Source organism: Dermochelys coriacea, chromosome 3 (assembly GCF_009764565.3).
Source record: "Dermochelys coriacea isolate rDerCor1 chromosome 3, rDerCor1.pri.v4, whole genome shotgun sequence".
Classification (NCBI taxonomy): Eukaryota; Metazoa; Chordata; order Testudines; family Dermochelyidae; genus Dermochelys; species Dermochelys coriacea.
In genome coordinates, this window is record NC_050070.1 from 152,842,193 (window position 1) to 152,863,268 (window position 21,076).

The following is a 21,076-nucleotide window of genomic DNA, read 5'->3' on the forward strand; positions in this document are numbered from 1 at the left end:
AATCATAGCTTCAAGTTGCTGCACGAAGAAAGAGTTGGTTAGCTCACCAGCTCCTTTTGGTTTGTGGCAGAGACATGGAATAAATTTGAAGCCTCCCTACATACCCTGCATTTTCTTATCCTCTTGGTAGGAGGCATAGAAGAGAAAGGTTTCTCTTTGAGTCTGACAACTTGACTCCCCAGACAGCTCTTTCTGCTACTGAACTACCTGCTGCTGAGCTGTCTTTGGGTTTACTGCAGAGAGGAGAAAACACAATATTTTGACTAATGGAGCTACTAAATGCAGACAGAGTATTATTAGGTACTATATTCTCCATTTGTTGCTCTCTTTAGGTGACTGGCAACATTGGAATAAAAGTGTTCAGGAATATGTTTATCCAACAGAAAGTATCCCAGATTATGCATCTATTCTGGTTCCAAATGTAGACAATGTCAGAACTCAGTTTTTGATAGAAACAATTGCTAAGCAACACAAAGTAAGTACACTATTTCTTATTTAATTGCAAAGCTAATAAAAATGGTGTTACATAAAGAGGCTTCCTGTCATAAAACAGGGATGTGATAATCCCTCTTCATATTCTTTATCTCTACTCAGATTTGGTCAGGTTGTACATTTATTTAATTGTATTTACATTATTTTCATTATCTACAAATTTGCCCCTCACAAGCGTCTCTTCATCCACATAATACACTTAAAATAAAGCTCATGGTGTAAAAGATCAATAGAATTAGTCATACACACTCAAAAAAAATGTTAAATATAATCCAAATATTCCCTGCCATTTTTTCCTCTCAGGAAAAAGGCTAAAGGAGATTTTATCATCAGTTTCTGAGTATCAACAGACTAATGCTCTCTTAGATGAATTGGGAAGGTGGATTTCAGAGTCAAGAGACATCCACTAAAAACACCTTGCCACCACCTTTGAAGTTCTTTCAATGGGAAAACAATAGCTGATCCCAACTGTCATGAAAGTACAAAGGGAGAGAATGCTTCTCATTTAGTAACAATCTAAACCAGAAAAAACTTTCAAGAGCAAAATCAATACCTTGAACTACACCTGGAAATAAATAAAACTTTGGAGTAGTAATATGGTTTATTTAATTTCAATGTGTAAAATGCACTTATCGTACACTCTGAGGGTTTGCAAAAATAGTACATGCAATTCATAACAAAAAGATAAACCAGGCATTGATCCAATGCCACGGTGATGGGTTGTTCACTCCACATCAGCCCTGTAAGGGTTAAGGAAGTTGAGAGAGGGCCAATTAGGATAATATGCCACACATGAGTGGCTTAGGGCAGAAAAGCAACCCCTAATTGGAAGACAAAGATCATCTGAACAGGTGTGGGCTGGGCTAATATAAAGCCAGGAAGCTGGTAACAGAAATGGGGGCAGTGTGGAAATCTGCAGTTGTTGTCTGTGCATTAGAGAGGAAAGGAGGGAACCAAGGGAAAGAGTTAGAACCCTGGGAGCATGGCCCTGAGGATAGAGTGTTCCCAGGAGAAAGATGGAGAAGAGAGCCTGTGGAAGGTAGATAGGAAGCAGACAGGGAGAGAGCAGCAAAGCTGGGGACGGAGCAGACCTTGGCTGCATGTTGCAGGGTCTCTGGGTTGGAACCTGGAGAAGTGCATGGGCCTGTGTACTCCTACCAGCCACTGACAGAGTGGCAGTGCCTGGACAGTGAGATTCTACATCTTGGAAGGGGAAACACCATAATAACCTGCCCGGAGGGTTGCAGCTCCTGGAGTGAGAAAGGGGCCACAGAGTGACAGAGAGGACAATGAAAGGAGAGACCGCAAGAGGAGGTGTCACACCTGGAAGAGAGCTGTCAAGGTTACTTCCCCACTCTGAACTCTAGGGTACAGATGTGGGGACCTGCATGAAAACCTCCTAAGCTTACTTTTACCAGCTTAGGTTAAAGGACAATGTCGAACTCAAAATTATAACAAGGAAATACAGAGTAAAGCCATATATATAACCATGGGTAAAATTTTCAAAGGAACCTAAGTGACTTAGGAGCCCACATCCTAGAAGAAAAAGTAAAAAGAATCACCTCTGTAAAATCAGGATGGTAAATACCTTACAGGATAATCAGATTCAAAACATAGAGAATCCCTCTAGGCAAAACCTTAAGTTGCAAAAAGAGACAAAAACAAGAGTCTACATTCCATTCAGCACAGCTTATTTTCTCAGCCATTTAAACAAAACAGAATCTAACGCATATCTAGCTAGATTACTTACTAAGTTCTAAGACTCCATTCCTGTTCTGTCCCCGGCAAAAGCATCACACAGACAGAAAGAGCCTTTGTTTCTCCCCCCCCCTCCAGCTTTTGAAAGTATCTTGTCTCCTCATTGGTAATTTTGGTCAGGTGCCAGCGAGGTTATCCTAGCTTCTTAACCCTTTACAGGTGAAAGGGTTTTTCTTCTGGCCAGGAGGGATTTTAAAGGTGTTTACCTTTCCCTTTATATTTATGACACGCCCCCCAAATCACAGATAGGGTGAAACACTGGCTGTGATTTCTTCCTGGAGCTCTAGGAAAAAACAGAGTTAATAAGACACATGCACCTCTAAGTATACTACCAAGTATATAAAGACTAACAATATTTTCCACATCTCAAGGACGATTTTAACCAGTTGATTCTGGGAAACTTTCACTGGAGAGTGCATCAGCCACTTTGTTAGAAGCTCCCGAGATGTGTTGGATGTCAAAATCAAAATCTTGGAGAGCTAAACTCCACCAAATAAGTCTTTTGTTATTTCCCATGGTGGTATGAAGCAACTGTAGCACAGCATGGTCGGTTTGCAGGTGGAAACGCTGTCCCCAGACATATGGGCGTAGCTTTTCCAGAGCTTAGACAATGGTGTAACATTCTTTTTCACTGACTGGCCAGTTGCTTTCCCTCTCAGACAGCTTCTTGCTGAGAAACACTACAGGGTGGAATTCTTGATCCGGTCCTTCCTGCATTGAAACTGCTCCCACACCATGCTCGGACGCATCTGTGGTTACTAGGAACAGTTTGTCAAAGTCTGGGGCCCTTAGTACAGGGTCAGACATGAGTGTCACTTTAAGCTGGTTAAAGGCCTTCTGACACTCTTGGGTCCATTGAACGGCATTTGGCTGTTTCTTTTTGGTTAGGTCTGTCAGTGGGGTAACGATTTGGCTGTATTGTGGTACAAATAGTCTGTAATAACCGGCCAAGCCTAAGAAGGATTGAACCTGTTTCTTTGACTTTGGGACAGGCCACTTTTGGATAGCATCCACTTTGGCCTGTAAGGAGTTAATAGTTCCTTGACCCACCTGGTGTCCAAGGTAAGTCACTCTGTTTAGGCCTCTTTGACACTTCTTAGCCTTAACAGTTAGTCCTGCCTCCCTTATGCGCTCGAAGACTTTTTGTAGATGTTCCAGGTGTTCTGCCCAGGAATCTGAAAATATGGCCACATCATCAAGGTAGGCAAGTGCATATTCTCCTAATCCCACTAGGAGACCATCTACAAGTCTTTGGAAGGTGGCGGGTGCATTCCACAACCCGAAAGGGAGTACATTAAATTCATACAGCCTCACATGTGTGGTGAAAGCTGATCTTTCCTTGGCGGATTCATCTAGTGATACCTGCCAGTACCCCTTGGTTAAGTCCAAGGTAGAGATGAACTGGGCCCATCCCAGTTTCTTTAATAGTTCATCTGTGCGTGGCATTGGATAGTTGTCTGGGAGAGTTATAGCATTTAGCTTACGGTAGTCCATGCAAAAATGTATTTCCCCATCTGGTTTGGGAACTAGAACCACTGGAGATGCCCATGCACTGCCAGAAGGGTGGATTACACCCATCTGTAACGTATCCTGGATCTCCCATTCTATAGCAGTTTTAGCTTGAGAAGACACCCGGTAAGGTTGGAGTTTAATTGGGTGAGCATTACCTGTGTCAATGGAGTGATATGCCCATTCAGTCAGTCCTGGGGTGGCTGAAAACGTCAGTGCATAGCTAGTGCACAGCTCCTGGATCTGCTGTCGCTGCATATGCCCAAAGGTCATGGAGAGGTTCACCTCTTCCACGCCACCAACACTTTTCCCTTCATAGTAGACACCTTCAGGCCACTCAGCGTCATCTCCTCCCTGGGCTGTAAACTGACAAACCTTTAATTCTCTGGAATAAAAGGGCTTTAGAGAATTAATATGGTATACCTTAGGCTTTCAGTTGGAGGTGGGGAATGCTATGAGATAATTAACAGCTCCCAGGTGCTCCTGGACCATGAATGTCCCTTTCCATGATGCTTCCATTTTATGAGCCGGAAGCGCCTTTAAGACCATGACCTGGTTCCCTACTTTGAAGGAACGCTCTCTGGCATGTTTATCATACCGGGCTTTTTGCTGTTTTTGAGCATCCTGTAGGTGTTCTTTAGCAAGGGCTAGAGAGGTTCAGAGGGTGTTTTGTAGGTTGGTTACAAAGTCCAGAATCTTAGTTCCTGGAGAAGGTGTAAATCCCTCCAATTGCTGCTTCACCAACTGTAATGGTCCCTTAACCTCGCGGCCATATACAAGTTCAAATGGTGAAAACCCTAAACTAGGACATGGTACAGCTCTGTAGGCAAAGAGCAACTGCTGCAACACTAGGTCCCAATCATTGGAATGCTCATTTACAAATTTACGTATCATGACCGCCAAAGTCCAATTAAATTTCTCCACCAGGCCATTTGTTTGATGATGGTAAGGGGTGGCAACCAAGTGATTCACCCCATGAGCTTCCCAAAGGCTTTATAGTTCCTGCCAGGAAATTAGTTCCTGCATCTGTGAGGATGTCGGAGGGCCAATCTATCCTGGCAAAAATGTGTGCTAGTGCCTGGCGCACACTTTTAGCCCTAGTGTTGCTTTGAGCTACTGCTTCTGGCCATCGGGTGACAAAATCCATGAAAGTCAGTATGAACTGCTTTCCTCTGGGTGTCTTTTTTGGAAAAGGACCCAGAATATCCACAGCTACTCGCTGAAATGGAACTTCAATGATGGGGAATGGCTGCAGAGGGGCTTTGACCTGGTCTTTTGATTTTCCCACTCTTTGGCATACCTCACAAGACCGGACATAGGTAGAAACATCCTTGCCCATTCCCTTCCAGTGGAATGACCTCCCCAAACGGTTTTTGGTCCTGTTCACCTCAGAATGGCCACTAGGATGATCGTGGGCTAAGCTCAAGAGCTTGGCCCGGTACTTAGTTGGAACTACCAACTGTCTCTGAGGATGCCAGTCTTCCTGGTGTCCACCGGAAAGAGTTTCCTTGTATAAAAGTCCTCTTTCTACAACAAACCTGGATCGATTAGAAGAGCTGAGAGGCAGTGGGTTGCTCCGTGCCACCGTCCAAGCTCTCTGGATGCTTTCATCTGCTTCCTGTTCGGTCTGGAACTGTTCCCTTGATGCTGGAGACATCAGTTCCTCATTAGATTGTGGACTTATGCTTGGTCCCTCCGGAAGCAATGTAGGAGATGGGTTTGTTTCCGTTGACTGTGAACCGCTCTCTGCTGGTGCACTATGTTGGGGTTCAGGCTCTGGCTGAGCCTCTTGTGTAGGGTTATCAGCTGCTGCCGGTTCAGGTTCGGTGGGGCCCTCTGGTGTTGGGGTTGCAAATACTGGGTTCAGTGCTGGCAATGGGTCTGATGCTAGTTGTTCTGCTGGTTCTGGACCTGGGACTGTCTCTGTCTGGGTCTCTGGGACTGGATCCACTACTGCTGTTGCAGACTCTGGCCTGGGCTCCGGGTCCATCATCTCTGACTGGGTACGGGTAGAAGTTTACAGAACAGAGCTAGGCATGACGGCTGGTTTAGCTTGGCTGCAGGTTACCATTCCCACCCTCTTGGCTAGCTTCACACGATTGGCCAAGTCTTCCCCCAACAGCATGGGGATGGGATAATCATCATAGACTGCAAAAGTCCACGTTCCTGACCAGCCCTTGTACTGGACAGGCAAGTTAGCTGTAGGCAAATTGAAAGAGTTGGACTTGAAAGGTTGAGTTGTCACTTGGATCTCTGGGTTGATTAAATTGAGGTCCACTAGGGAAGCATGGATAGCCGACACTCCATGCGGTGACCTTCTTCCCGCCCACACTCAGTTTCCCTCCGCTCCAAGGGTATCTGGGAGATATCTGGGCCTGAGGACCTCATTGTACTGGAATCATACCAGAACTGTAATCTGTTGGAGTTATTGGGGCAGTTGGCCTTTACGTGCCCCGGCTCGTTACATTTAAAACATCGTCCAGCTGACGGGTCAATGGGGCGAGGTGGGTTGCTGGAGAACAGTGTGGCGGGATGAAAAGGTGTCTGGCGGGTTCCTTGGGGGGGGAGGTGTGGCCTTGGGCTGCCCCCGGTAGTAGGGTGTGGTTTGAGGTTGTCCCTTCTGGTATCTGCTCCAACTGCGATCAGTTTTTTTCTTCTCTGCCACCTCCACCCATTTGGCTCCAATCTCCCCCGCCTCGATTACAGTTTTGGGCTTCCCATCTAGGATGTATCTTTCTATTTCCTCAGGAACACCCTCTAAGAACTGCTCCATTTGCATTAGGAAGGGCAAATCTGATGGAGGTCTAACACTTGCTCCTGATGTCCAATCATCCCAATGTTTCACAATGTGGTAGGCATGTCGGGTAAATGACACATCTGGTTTCCACCTTAGGGCTCTGAACCACTGACGGGAATGCTCGGGTGTTAGTCCCATTCTGACTCTCGCCTTGGTTTTAAACAGTTCATACTTGTTCATGTATTCCTTAGGCATTTCAGCCGCCACCTCAGCTAAGGGTCCACTGAACTGCGGGCTCATGTATTGGTCTGTAGAGATGTTGTACCCAAGGCAGGCCCTTTCAAAGTTTTCTAAGAAGGCTTCGGTATCATCGCCTGCCTTATAGGTGGGGAACTTTCTGGGATGGAAGTGGTACCTGGAGAAGGATTGCTAGGGTTTGTTGGTATATTCTGCTGAGCCTTTGCCTTCTCCATCTCCAGAGCATGCTTCCTCTCTTTTTCCTTTTCCTCCTCCGCATGCTTCCTCTCTTTTTCCGTCTCCTCCAGTTCTTTGGCCCTTTCCTCCATAGCTCTCCTGTGGGCAGCCTCTTGGTTCTTTTCTACCTCTATTTCTCTCCTGTGGGCAGCTTCCAGGGCTTTTTCTGCCTCTTTCACTGCCTCCAGTCTGGCTAACTCCAGTTTGTGTTGTGTCTTGGTTTCTGTCATCTTTGCCTCTCTGTTTTTAACTAACTTTACACCTGAGAGTTAGAAATAAAACAAACAAACAAAAAAAATCTTAGCTTGTAAAATTTTGTTGTGCTGTAATATGATACCTATATTCTCTGATAGTGATTGTCAGCCTACAGAAAAATCCTAAAAAAAAACAAAACAAAACCCAAAAAATAAAACCCCTAACACCTTTGTCTCCAGGCAAATAGGCAGAAAACCCCTCTAGTTACTCTTAGGTAAAAAAAACTTCTTCAGGCTGTGAAGACTTGTGAATTTCCCTGCAGGAGGTTAACTACCCTGCCTTTAGTAAAGAAAACTCCAGCTCACAAAAAACAGTTCCCTTTTGTCTCTGCTCTGGCCCCCAAGCCGAGAAAAAAATAAACTCTAACTGCTTTCAGCTTAAAACCTGCTTTCCAACAACCCAAAGGAAAAAAAAATTTCCTTTTAAAATCTGTGTTTCTGTTTCAAAAAATCTCACATTGATCTCAAAATTATTTCAAGTTAATCCCACCGCTCTGCCACCATGTCAAGGTTCCTTCCCCACTCTGAACTCTAGGGTACAGATGTGGGGACCTGCATGAAAACCTCCTAAGCTTACTTTTACCAGCTTAGGTTAAAACTTCCCCAAGGTACAAACTATTTTACCTTTTGCCCTTGTACTTTATTGCTGCCACCACCAAACGTCTGACAGGAATATAACTGGGAAAGAGCCCATTTGGAAACGTTTTTCCCCCCAAAATCCTTCACCCCCTTTCCTGGGGAAGGTTTGATAAAAAATCCTCACCAATTTGCATAGGTGAACACAGTCCCAAACCCTTGAATCTTAAGAACAATGAAAAAACAATCAGATTCTTAAAAGAAGAATTTTAATAGAAGTAAAAAAAGAGTCACCTCTGTAAAATCAGGATGGTAACTACCTTATAGGGTAATCAGATTCAAAACATAGAGAATCCCTCTAGGCAAAACCTTAAGTTACAAAAAGAAACAAAACCAGGAATCTACATTCCATTCAGCACAGCTTATTTTCTCAGCCATTTAAAGAAAACAGAATCTAACGCATATCTAGCTAGATTACTTACTAAATTCTAAGACTCCATTCCTGTTCTGTCCCCGGCAAAAGCATCACACAGACAGAAAGAGCCTTTGTTTCTCCCCCTCCCCCCCAGCTTTTGAAAGTATCTTGTCTCCTCATTGGTAATTTTGGTCAGGTGCCAGCGAGGTTATCCTAGCTTCTTAACCCTTTACAGGTGAAAGGGTTTTTCCTCTGGCCAGGAGGGATTTTAAAGGTGTTTACCCTTCCCTTTATATTTATGACAAGAGCTAATCCACAGAACAGCCAGGAGGAGGTGCCACTGGCGATGAGTGAAGACAGTCATTTAAATGTTTCAATCAAATTCCTAATTAAATAACTGTATAAAATCTCAATCCCAAAAGGACTTCACACCTGTTCAGCCTAATCCTTACCCAAAAGACTGAATAAATAGATTAAATTAGGAAAACCCAAGGCAAGGGATAGCAATTGCCCAAACAAGCAAAATGTATTACAGAATTCAGTAGTCTAAGTAAACCATCAAAGTTATCCCAAAGTTCGTTGCAATGGGGGTCTCCCTTGCTACAAGTAGGAAGCATGGTCTTGTGGCTAAAGCAGTGGACTGTGACGTAGCAGATATGGGTACAGTTCTTGACTCTGCCAGAGACTTTCTATATTACCCTCGGCAAGTTACTTAATCTCTTTGTGCCTTAATTCCCCATGTGCAAAATGAGGATAATAAACTTTTCTTTCTCTCACCTTTTGTTTGTTGTATCTGTTAGATTGAAAGCTCTTCCAAAAAGAGACTCTCTCTTCCTAGATGTTTGTACAGTATCAAGTACAGTAGGGCCCCCAACTGTAAGCACCACTGTAATACAAATAACAGACAATAATGATGATCCTTTCAGAAGGGGATTTTTACAGCCCAGCATCTCCCATTTTTCTGTGATGCATAGGCTGTCCCCTGCATCCCCTTTTGCAGTTTCAGGAGGCATTTTAGTATTGCAGCATGTCCCTGGGATTAGCTATTACTCCATCTCAAGCAGTCCTCCAGATCACCTGTCTTCACAGCAACAGTCAGTGACAGTTTTCTTTCCTCCCAAGCTTTTTTTTACCAACTTTGATTTTATTACATTTTCAGGCAGTAGTGAGCAATTAAAAATCTCTCTTCTTCCTCCTCCTCTTCCTTCTTTAAATCAGGTAATTAGCAGCATAAGGTTCAGCCACCTGTATTCACTGCTGCCGTGCCTCCTCAGCACACATCAGGCTAAATCAAAACAATGTTCTAAATGTGAGGCAGCTTTTGCAGGCTCTTCAAAGGGTGAATTATGTTCTGCCTGTCTCAGCCAGCTGATTTTCTCAGTGCCAGGGCATGGGGCTTAGAGTTGGATGGATGTGTTGAGTCATACCTTCCCCTGTGAAGCAGCAACTCCAACACACAAAAACCTGATCAGGAACTTCTGATCATTTTGGGCAGAGTGTCTAATGATGAGGATGACATCATCTGGCCAGCTCAGGGTGTATGTCTCACAAAAAACCCAGGCCAGAAGGAAAAGCCCATAATAGGGGAACCAAACTTCCTTATAAATACATAATAAAGAAGGTTCTCAGCTCTCTGGGGAAAGAAGCAGGCCTCCTACCCAGGTCTCCTTTTTCCTACTATGAGTTGGGAGAGTCTTATGCAGAGACTCCATCCCACAAGCAGTGGGACTCCGAGTCAGAGGGGGAGAACACAGAGGGAGACATATCCAGAGGGATCAAGTCCCTTGATAAAAAAGACTACAAGAGATCCCACCTCACAGGGACCCCTTCGAAACAGGGGAAAAGAGCTTAAAAACACAGGAAGAACAAAAAGTGAACAAAAACATGTATATACTGTAAGTAATATTTGTTCTCTGACTTAGGCTCCCTCTCTACTGACAAGGGAGAACTTTCTGCTTCATGCTCTTCGGAGAAGGAGAAAAATCAGGAAAGCTTTTTCCCCCTAACAAATGTGTTACTATTGTGCAGGATAATGACATCTGCTATACAGAATCAATCAGATAACTAGGTATCAGCTCAGAACCCAAAGGGGAAATATTTGCCTGCAAAATGTCAGCAGTCTATCAGACTGAGCCCGCAGCTCCTCTGCACCCTTCCATTGAAGATGTAACCAGAAATGAATGGGAAAGTCCTGACAAAGGAAAGCTTATAATTAGACATGCATTTAGATTTTATAAAATGCAAGAGACAACAAATGATATCACAGAACTATCCAATGTAGATGCTGCATTGGTATCATTTATGAAGAATATTATAATCCCATTGGAAGGGAATTTTCTCAAGGACACAACAGTTAGAAAGGTGGAAGCCTCCCACAGGATTTATAGATTTTAATGCCATAAGGGACACTGTAATAATCTAATCTGACCTCTTGCATAACAGAGGCCATAGAATGTCTTCAGAATAATTTCTGTTTGAACTAGGGCATATCTTTTAGAAAACCATCCAATCTTGATTTAAAAAATTGCTAGTGATGAGAATATACCACAACACTTTATAAGTTATTCCAGTGATTAATTACCCGCCCTGTTAAAATTTTTGAGAGATTTTGAGGCTTTACCACTCTCAGAGAAATCCTAGCCACTACCTGCTTTGCCAGTACTATGATGTCCTAGCTGGGTGGCCTAAAGGCCCTGGATGACAAGGATCACTCTGACTTCTGGTCTAGCCTTAAGAAAATATTTTTGTCAACTGCTTTTGTCTCAGGTGCCTCATTAGACACAATGAGATTTTCAGACATGGTAATGGCATCCAGCTTAGTAGCCAGATGTCACACCCGTTTACAGCTCTGGATGGTGGCTGCCTATTTCAAACAAATCTGACATACCTCCTAATTTACAGATTAATTTCTATTTGGAGAAATATTAGATAAGATAGTGCCAGACAATGCATCCAAACAAAAGCAGTCCCTCAGATCTCCATGCCGTGCATCAAGAAGGGACTGCACGTCCAACTGCAAACACAAATGCTCCTTTTGTCTGTCTTCTTCACAGAAGTACCAAAGAAAGAATGCAAGTACATTAGAGGAAAATCCTGGAACAGTGGATCAAGCCACAAAACCAGAGGTGTCAGCAGTACCTCTAAGAGCTAACTATGACAACAAAAGACTATGCCTCTGGCTCAGTCTGAGTCCAGGAGACAGAATATCCTACTTCTCAGAATTGTCTCTCTCAAGCATAGACAAGTGGTCATCCAGTCACCCATCTCAAGCAATTCTGTGTGGAACCACTCACCAGAACACATGCAAGATCGGGTGCTGATTCCAAACCAGGTACTCAAATCTCTGAGTTTGACAATCCCAGGGAATATCCACAGTGGTCTTCCTATCTGCCATCCAGATCATGAAGTATATACAGCAGATGCCAACCTGCTGTGCTAGGGAGCATAACTGGCACACAACACAATGCAAAGCATGTGGACCTCCAGAGACAGGAACAAGAGCATCCACTTCTTCAACTTCAAAGTGATGAAGAAAATCCTCCAAAGGTTCCAAAGCCACCTTTGGGGGGATCACATTCTGCTCCAGTCAGAAAATATCATGACAGTAGCATACATCAACAACCAAGGAGGAACTCAGAGCTTAGTCCTGCACTTGGAAGTGAGGGAGATAATAGAATGGGCAGAGGAGAACCTGGCTTCCATAAGAGCAATACATATGAAGGAAATCTGAATGCAGATTAGTTTAGCACATGCTTAGTCAACAACTCAGAATGGTATTTGAATTAGGAAGTCTTCAACCTGATCTCACAGAGATTCAGCCTCCTGGCACTCATTCTATTTACAAGTTGGAAGAGCAGAAAGCTGGCACAATGCTTGATCAGAAAAACAGTTATCAAGTCACTAGGGATAGATGTACACAGGTGGCCAAAGGACTTGCTCTACACATTTCCACCTCTTCCACTTCTAGGGAAAGTGGTTGAGAAGATAAGGCAAAAGCAAGCAAAGGTGATAGTTCTGGCTCCACACTAGCTGCGGAGACCATGTTTTTCTAATCTAGTAGACTTGGCACTGGAATCTCCAGTGCATCTACCAGTGAGACTGCACATCCTTCACCAAGGTCCCATTCTCCATCCAAATCCAGGCCATTTCCAACTGGCAGCATGGCTATTGGGAGGGAAGCAATAATTATACTGCGGTTATCCTCCAAAGTGATTGGGACTCTATTGGCCTTCAGACAAACTTCAGCGCTTAAGTCCTACTACTCTGGTTGGTCAAGGTTGATCTTATGTTGTCAAAAACTAAACAAAGCCAGAAACCTCAACAGTCCCTGGAATTCTAGTGATTCCCGATTTTCTTTCTAGACAAGGGACTTTGGCCCAGCACCAGAGCATGTCAGGTGTCAGCCACAGCAGTGTCTTATATTCAGAGTCCTCTGGTTCCTTATCTGAAAATCTTCAAATCTCAAGATTTCTCAGAGCAGCCAGATTAGTCTGGCCAAGGGACTAGTCAGTCTTTCTTAAGTGGGATCTATTACTGGTGCAAAAAACCCTAATCACCTATTACTTTAAACTGTTAAGAGTTACACCACTCTATTTATCTGTCAAAACCTGCCTCTTGGCACATCCATTAGATGGCTTATGGAGTTAGCAGCTCTGTATATGCAGGTTCTAAGGACTCCAGAATCTTTCTTACCAAAAGTGAATTCCTCTTTCCAGGCCAGAACTTATCTTCCCACTATTCTGTCCAAATCCACAATATGCTACCGTAAAGCCATGGCATAATCTGAATGTATGTAGAGCACTGAAGATCTACCTCAAGTGTACCAGTTTAAGAAGAAGATCATGCTTCTTGTTTGTTCCTTTTCACCAGAAGTGCCAAGGTCTTCAGGCATCCATGCTTTCTCTGGCTTGTTCGAATAATGTGAAACATATTCCTGAAGGAATCAGAGCCTATTGTACTAATGTATTCTAGCCACATCATGAACAGAAAGAGCATGTGCTTCAACTAAGGAAATTTTCATGGCAGCAAGATGGCGTCTATCAATACCTTTATTAAACCTTATAAGGTGGATTTCATATTCTCTGCAGAGGCTTTCTTCTGAAGGAAGGAGCTGTATACTGTGATCAAAAAATAACTTGTTCTTCAGGCATTTACTTTCAGGTAGAGAATTCTTTATCTCAGTCTGTTTTTTGGTTCCTCTGTACTTACATTTCACTATTTGTTATATCCCACACACAACAGACTTGTGGGAAATGTTGGGCTTCAGAATGGAAAATTTATTGTACAATAATTTCCTTTCTTCTAGCAGCAGCTCCCACAATTTTACATCCCTGCTATGAGTTCAGTAGTCATAGCCAAGGAACAACATTTATTTTTATGTCTACAAGTTTATGGGCCTGATGAGCCCTACATAGTTCATTAGCTAACATTAAGGTTATTGCTTTTTATCAGTGTCTGGAGAGGGCAGATGGACCAAGCTGCAGGGGGTCGGGGGTCAGCTGGACCAGCCAGATACCTTCTCTGAAGCCCATGGAGCTGCCCCTGGCCAAGCTACTCGAGACCTGGAGCTTGCTTCCTATTTGCTGTGCAAAGCCGGGGGGGTGGAGACATTGACGTTGGGGTGTCCCCCTGTCCCCATCAGTGTACCTGGTCTCTGCTGAGCTGTGGTGGGGGTCAGGAGGAGCATGTCTGTGCTGTTGCCTCGGGGTTGAGAGTGGGTGCTGCCTCCACTGCTGTTGAGGCTCCTGAATGTTCTGCTTAAAGAGACAGTGTACTGACACACTCAGGTACACTCCCCACATTCCACCCGAACACACACACACACACACTCCTGCCCCCAACATACACACTTTCTCTCACACACACTCCCCCTAACACACACATACACACTCTCTCTCACACACACACACACACATGTGCACACACACTCCCCCAACACTCCTTCTCACACACACACTTCTCCAACATACTCTCGCACACACACACACTCCCCCAACACACTCTCTCTGTCACACACACACACACTCCCTGTAACGAGGCTGGTTCTGGTGGAACTCAACTGAGTGTGCCCATTCAGGACAAATAGCTTAAAGCAGGGCAGTTACAGCTCAAGGCTGGGGTTTCTGTGCACACCATGGCAAACCAAACCATCCAAACAGAGAAGACTTTGGTTTTAGCCCACTGGCTAACCACACGTCACACAAGCAATTCCCTTAGACACTCCAGTTTCCCAGTATCCCCACCAGTGCCACTCGTTATGGGGACAAATGGTTATGAAAACCAATACCCCAGTAAAAGAAAAAAGGTTCTCTCGATCCCAAAGGACCAAGCCCCAGACCCAGGTCAATATAGAAATCAGATCTTACCCACAAATCATGCTATTGCCAATCCTTTAGAGTCTAAAATCTAAAAGTTTATTCATAAAAGGAAAAAGATATGGATGAGAGCTAGAATTGGTTAAATGGAATCAATTACATACAGTAATGGCAAAGTTCTTGGTTTAGACTTGCAGCAGTGATAGAATAAACTGCAGGTTCAAATCAAGTCTCTGGAGTACATCCACAGCTGGGATAGGTCATTCAGTCCTTCGTTCAAAGCTTCAGTGTAGCAAAGTTCCTCCAGAAATAAGAAGTGGGATTGAAGACAAGATGGAGGAGCTGCAGCAGCTTTTTATATTCTCTTGCCATGTGATCTTTCTTTCTTTGTTCCAAAGATAAGCTGTCCATCACATGGCCTGGAAAAACCTCAGAGTTCTGTCCATAGGCAGGTCCCTGCATACCTTGCTGAGTCACAAGGCGTCTTCCTTCTCTCAGTGGATCACTTGTATAGCTGATGGTCCTTAATGGGCCATCAAGCAGGCTAGGCAGAGCTGACACCAACTTGTCTGGGGTGTCACCCAGAAGCATAGCATAAGTTAGGAATACAGACAGTATAAAGCCAATACTTATATCTTTAAATACAAAAATGATACGTGCAAACAGATAGTATAATCCTAACTAGCAAACCATAACCTTGTCTTAGATACCTTATTTGACCCCCTTTATACAAGATTTGGTGCCACTACAGGATCTTTGTTGCAACAATGTTCTATACGGTCCCAGTTCAAGTCAATAACATCACACTCCCTCAGCACACACACTCTGTCTCTCACACACACACACACACACACACCCCGACGTTGTTGTTGTTGTTACTTCTTGGTACTTCCTGTTGAAATGCACAAGGGATTTATAATCTCTGTAATTTTATTCTTTCAAAGTTCATTAAGGATTACAGTTGATATTTTAGTGTTTTGACGGTCTGTGTATTTCATAATTTTATTTCTCTCTTATGCATAAATTTAATTCTTTGAATAGTGAGTTCTAAAATGCCTAACCTGTCCTTGCTATAGTAATTATCATTATTACTTTTATTGCCATATTGTACTTTGTCATTCATTATTTAAAGTGGTACAATCAAATAATAGTATCCTTTTAGAAAGTAAATTTTGCTTGTACTCACCTTAGCAATGCCAGTTTAAAAAATATTAGCTAAACACATAATTTTAGACACCGTGCAGATGAAGGACGCTTATTTTAAAATAGTATTTTTAGTTATATCTGTAAAATAACTTAATATTCATACAAAAATAAATGTGGTTCCGAGTTTGATACTAATATTAATGATGGAGTCAAATGTTAGTGAGTCACACACATGATTGTGATCAATAAACATAAATGCCAAAATAATTAGATAAATAAATTCCTGTTCTTAATAAAAGAGAAAATAAAACCTTAAATGCATATGTTAAAATTAAGTAAATACATTTTTAGTGGAGTAAAAACAATTGACTAAAATAAAGTGGGAGTAACACAGATTGTGTCTGTTAGAGAAATTAAGTAGATTTTATTTATTTCTCCTAAAGATAGTGTACAAAGTATCAAACTTGTGTTTCTGATATCTATGTTAAAGCTCCAGAACTGATGCCTCAAGGTTTGGGATTGGGAATATCTTGCTGTATTATCTCCTGCTTGTTCTAAAATTACATATAAACTTAATATATGGCTTTAATTGGTGTTTGGATATATGTTTTCTTTCTTTATATAGGACTTAGATGCAGTGCTCCTGTCAGCTAATTTCTAAATTATTATCTGCAAAAAAGTCTAGTTTTCAGGTTAAAGTTGCGCCCCCCACCAAATCTGACATGGTGCTCCTGGTGAGCCAAGAGTTCCCAGAGGGCTGCAAGATGGCCATAGGTTCTGGCAAGATGCAGCCCTCATGTGACAGTATAGAGCCTGCCTTGAGCTACAGGCTGAGCACCAGGCATCACGAGCCGCAGCAGCAGTGTAGAAATAAGAGTAGCAATACATCATATACCATTCTACCCTTACTGCTACGCTGCTGCTGGTGGTGGCGTTGCCTTCAGAGATGAGTGCCTGGACAGTACCAGCTGCCCAGGCAGTGCTTAATTTGTGCTGGGACTGAGCTCCTGCAACTCTTTCAATATAAATTAAGCACTGGGAGGAGGCAGCAGGGCCAGAGGTGATGGGTGGGGTAGGGCACCTGAGGAACTTTTGGAGGACAGCGGAGATGGAGGGTAGGGAGCCATGGGGGCACCCATGGGGGCTAGAGATGTCAAAATATAAGTTTGCCCAGGGTGCCATTTTCCCCAAGGCCGGCCCTGACTGCTTTGACTAATCCAGTGCTGTCCTCCCCACAGCCATTTCTTGTAAGGAGACTTTGGCAGTGATCGTGTCAGAAAAATGGGATAAACTGAGACTATTGGATAACATTTGTAAAACTTTCTCCAGTACCCTTTTCCCTTCATTCCTTCCTTCTAACATCTGAACTTCAGTAGTTAATTTGTGTCAGGAAAACCAGAAGGGACAGAAACCTAATAGTTTGTCAATTCATACAGTAGCACAGACAGGCCACCAGCTTAATTACATTAATAAATCAATACCGTAGTTTATTATTTTTAAATATCCTTTGCTTTAAAATAATTTTCTATACAGTAAGTCATTTAATTAGCAGTTTTATAATATCTGTCTTTCTAAAATTTTTATTACAGGCAGTTTTGCTCACAGGAGAACAGGGAACTGCAAAGACTGTAATGATTAAAAGTTATTTGAAAAAATATGATCCTGAAGAACATTTGTCAAAAAGTTTAAACTTTTCCTCTGCCACAGAACCATTTATGTTTCAGGTCAGATCATCGATCTTTCACAGTACCAGTGTATTTTTTTTCTGTATAAATATTTAAAATGTACTTTAAAGTTCTGATGATAAAGGCTGGGGTTTTCAGAAGCTCCTAAATGATTCAGGAATGACTTATGCTGTAGGAATTATTTTGGGGAAGTTTCTTGGCCTGTGTTACATAGGAGGTCAGACTACATGATCACAATGGTCCCTTCTGTTGTTGGAATCTATGAAAGTCAATGGGTCTTGTTCTCCTAAATCACTCAGGGCTTGTCTACACTACTTGCTGCATTGGCGGGCAGCGATCGATCCAGTGGGGGTCGATTTATCGTGTCTAGTATAGACACGATAAATCAACTGTTGAGCACTCTCCCATTGACTCTGGTACTGCACCAGAACAAGGAGCGCAAGCAGAGTCAACAGGAGAGTGTCAGCAGTGAAGACACCGCGGTAAGTAGATCTAAGTATGTCGACTTCAGCTATGCTATTCACATAGCCGAAGTTGCGTATCTTAGAGCGACCCTGCACGGTAGTGTAGACAAGCCCTTAGGTACTTTAGACAATTCCGCACCAAATCACTTTTACAGTAAATTGTTCATTCTGCTGCACAGGTTTCCTCATTCTTCATGAATGGACTGTGCTTCTTTGCTATGGAACTCTGAAACCATTTGCTGTTTTCACTAGGGGCTCCAGAACCCACAGACCACTAGAAAATCCTATGGAAAAACTTAATGGTTTCGTTTCTCCCAATCACTTTGTTTCCTAACTTTATATTTCATTATTTTTACAGTAATGATCTAACTTCAGCCTCTAGCTCTTCTCTCCTTTTCCTCAGTTGAGGAATCATTAGAGCATTGAGACTCTAATCCTCTGGGTCCTCTGGTGCAGCACTGCTCTAGCAGACTCCCTTTGTTCCTAACCATAGTTGCTGATAAACTATGGAAGCATAAAATCAAGTTCAACAGGTACTATAGGGAGCATTTCAGGTGCTCAAGAGGGCAAGTGCTAGGCAAGCCACTGACACCTGCACTGCCAGGGCAACTGCCAGAGCTGAATTAGTTAGCTGGTGCTGCCGTCTCCTTGCTCAAAGCAGTGACACCATGGTGGAAAGCCTCAAATAGGAGCAAGGATTCCCCTTTGAAGGGTTCTTGAATGGAAGGGGATGCCAAACAGCCTGCTCCAGGGGTCAATCTTGCAAACTCCATGGGCTCTGGATCCCAAAAAGTCAAAATTAAGCACCCTGTTGTAAAGACCTAACTCATAACTTTAATGAGAAAATGGTATAAAAGTCAGGGTTTAGACCTTTTCTTCTTTACTTTCCCATGCTGAAGGAATGCATATAGGATACTCTCACAGTACTCTGTATCAGGCTCTGTGGCCCTGCAGTCTGTCTGGGTATGTAGAGAAGGCTGTTATTTCTGGTAAATCCTGCCTCGGGTTCTCAGCTCATGGACCCTTGCTTTGCCAGAGAAAGTGGCTCAGATTTCAGGCAGCAGTATAATGGGAATTATGCCTAACTGATTCTCAGTCCCAAGGACCCTCATCAGCCAGGGGTTCAGAATCTCAAAGGAGTGAAGGGTACATATACCAAGATTAGCAGCATTCTGTGTCCAGGCACATTGGACTTTTCAATGTGTCCGGTGTTTGGGGGAATCCCATGTTCCCCAAAAGTGTGCCCACTGTAACAAACTGAAGGCCAGGGCATGCAAAGATAAAGACCTGAGGCTGAAGCTCATCCTCATGGAGAAATCCCGCAGACCCAGGCCAGCAGGCCTCACAGCAGAGTCCACCACCAAAATCTTCCAAAGACAAGAAACTGACAAAAAAGTGGCCAGCCTCATTGCCTCATAGGGAGCAGATAGCCTCAAAATGATTGCCAACCAGGTTGGTCTCATCCGTGCCGGCCGTTCAGTGGCTCAGCAAATACAATGCTCCTGGCACCTCCGGGACCATCTCTGCTTCGGCGGCTGCCAGCACCCACAGCTCAGGTGCCGAGGCTGATGGCACTGAGTTGCCTGCCTCCACTGTGGCACTGTCAGTCATAGTAAAGGATGCGATGCCAACAACTGCTCCCATGCCCATGCCACAGATTACCATGACTGCTCCCATTGTGCCAACTCAAGTTACTCCGGCACCAACCCAGCACACAGCGCTGCCCGTGCATTTTGTGCCTCACCCATTGGAACCGACCCAGCACACAGTGCCTACGGTGCATTTAGTGCCTCAACAATTGGCCCCATCAATCTCCACACTGACCCAATTTATACACCAGAGAGATCTGGTAGTTTCTTCTAGCCAAGAATCTTGTCTACTGGGCACCAATGTTTCACCGAGGCCATCGGCACCTTACTGACAGCTATCCCAAATCCCTTCACACTTTTCCAGTGATGAAGACAATGATGTGGAAGGGTTTTTTTCTCCACACCTCTCTTCCCCAGTCAGGATGCCTATTAGTGCTGTGCCACTTAGATCACAGTCCTCATATTCCAGAGACTTACTACCTTGGTATGGCCACCCTTGGAGGGGGCCATCTCTGCCCTTCCTGGGACAATGACCCTATTGGAGTCCCTGGGGTTCTTACAGAAGACATTACAGAAGTCGTCCCAGCCCACGCAAGGAGGATGCTCAATCTCCTCCTCCATCTTCACACACCACTATGGCTGTACAGGAGGAACTTACATTTCTACAGGGAGAAGATGTCACACCCAACACCTCTCTACCCAATAACAATTCATCTTTGTCACCAGACGAAGCTATTATGACGCTGCCACCAACAACGGCAGATGATTTTACACATTTCCAAGATTTATTTAAAAGAGTCACTACAAGCTACAAATCGCTCTTGAGAAGGTGCCGGAGACTCAACACGAGCAAACCGACATTTTACAAACCTCTGCTTCTTCCAAGATTGCATTGCCAATCAATGGGGCTATCCTGGAACCCACCAAGACCATATGGCAGACCCCAGCCGTGATACCCCCAATGTGCAAGAGAGCTGACCGTAAATACTATGTCCCTTCTAAGGGATTCAAATTCCTTTTTACACACCCAGCACCCAACTCACTGGTAGTTGAAGCGGCCAATCAATGAAACAAACAGCAACATTTTTGGTCCACTGCATCAGATAAGGACAGTAAGAGGATGGACTTATTCGGCCACAAAGTTTACTCGTTTTCCATGTTACAAGTTAGAGTGCAGACTATGCGACTCTATTAGCCAAGTATGAACACAGGAATTATGGAAAATTCATGGAATTATTAATGGCATTCCTGAAGAAAAACAACAACAATTCAAAGCTGTGAAATCTGAGGGGCAGATGATATCTCGTACGGCTCTCCAGGCCACATTTGATACCGCTGATACAGCCACAAGGTCCACCGCTACAGCAGTGGTCATGCGTCAGACCTCATGGTTGAGCTCCTCCTCATTCCCACGGGAGATACAGAACACCATAGAAGATCTCCCTTTCAATGGCGAGAAGCTGTTTGCAGCCAAAACTAATGAAGTGCTGCACACCATGAAAGACTAACGTGCTACACTGAGGTGGGTGGGCATCCACACACCTGCCACAAGAAGGAGACAATACAGATATCAGCCTTACTAACACTCACAATATCCGGCGCACACACAAAAACATCAAAGGCCATACGACCATCAGCAGCACCAACGCCAGAGAAATAGCAC

General features: G+C 43.8%; 1 protein-coding gene across 1 annotated transcript in view; it reads left to right on the plus strand.

The window, feature by feature from the left end:
* Window positions 1-21,076, plus strand: part of DNAH8 (dynein axonemal heavy chain 8) — a 617,537-nt gene that overhangs the window by 437,015 nt on the left and 159,446 nt on the right. The window contains exons 54-55 of the mRNA XM_043511607.1: window positions 333-475; window positions 17,265-17,399. Coding sequence (XP_043367542.1) covers window positions 333-475; window positions 17,265-17,399 — 278 coding nt within the window. The remainder of the gene's footprint in view (window positions 1-332; window positions 476-17,264; window positions 17,400-21,076) is intronic.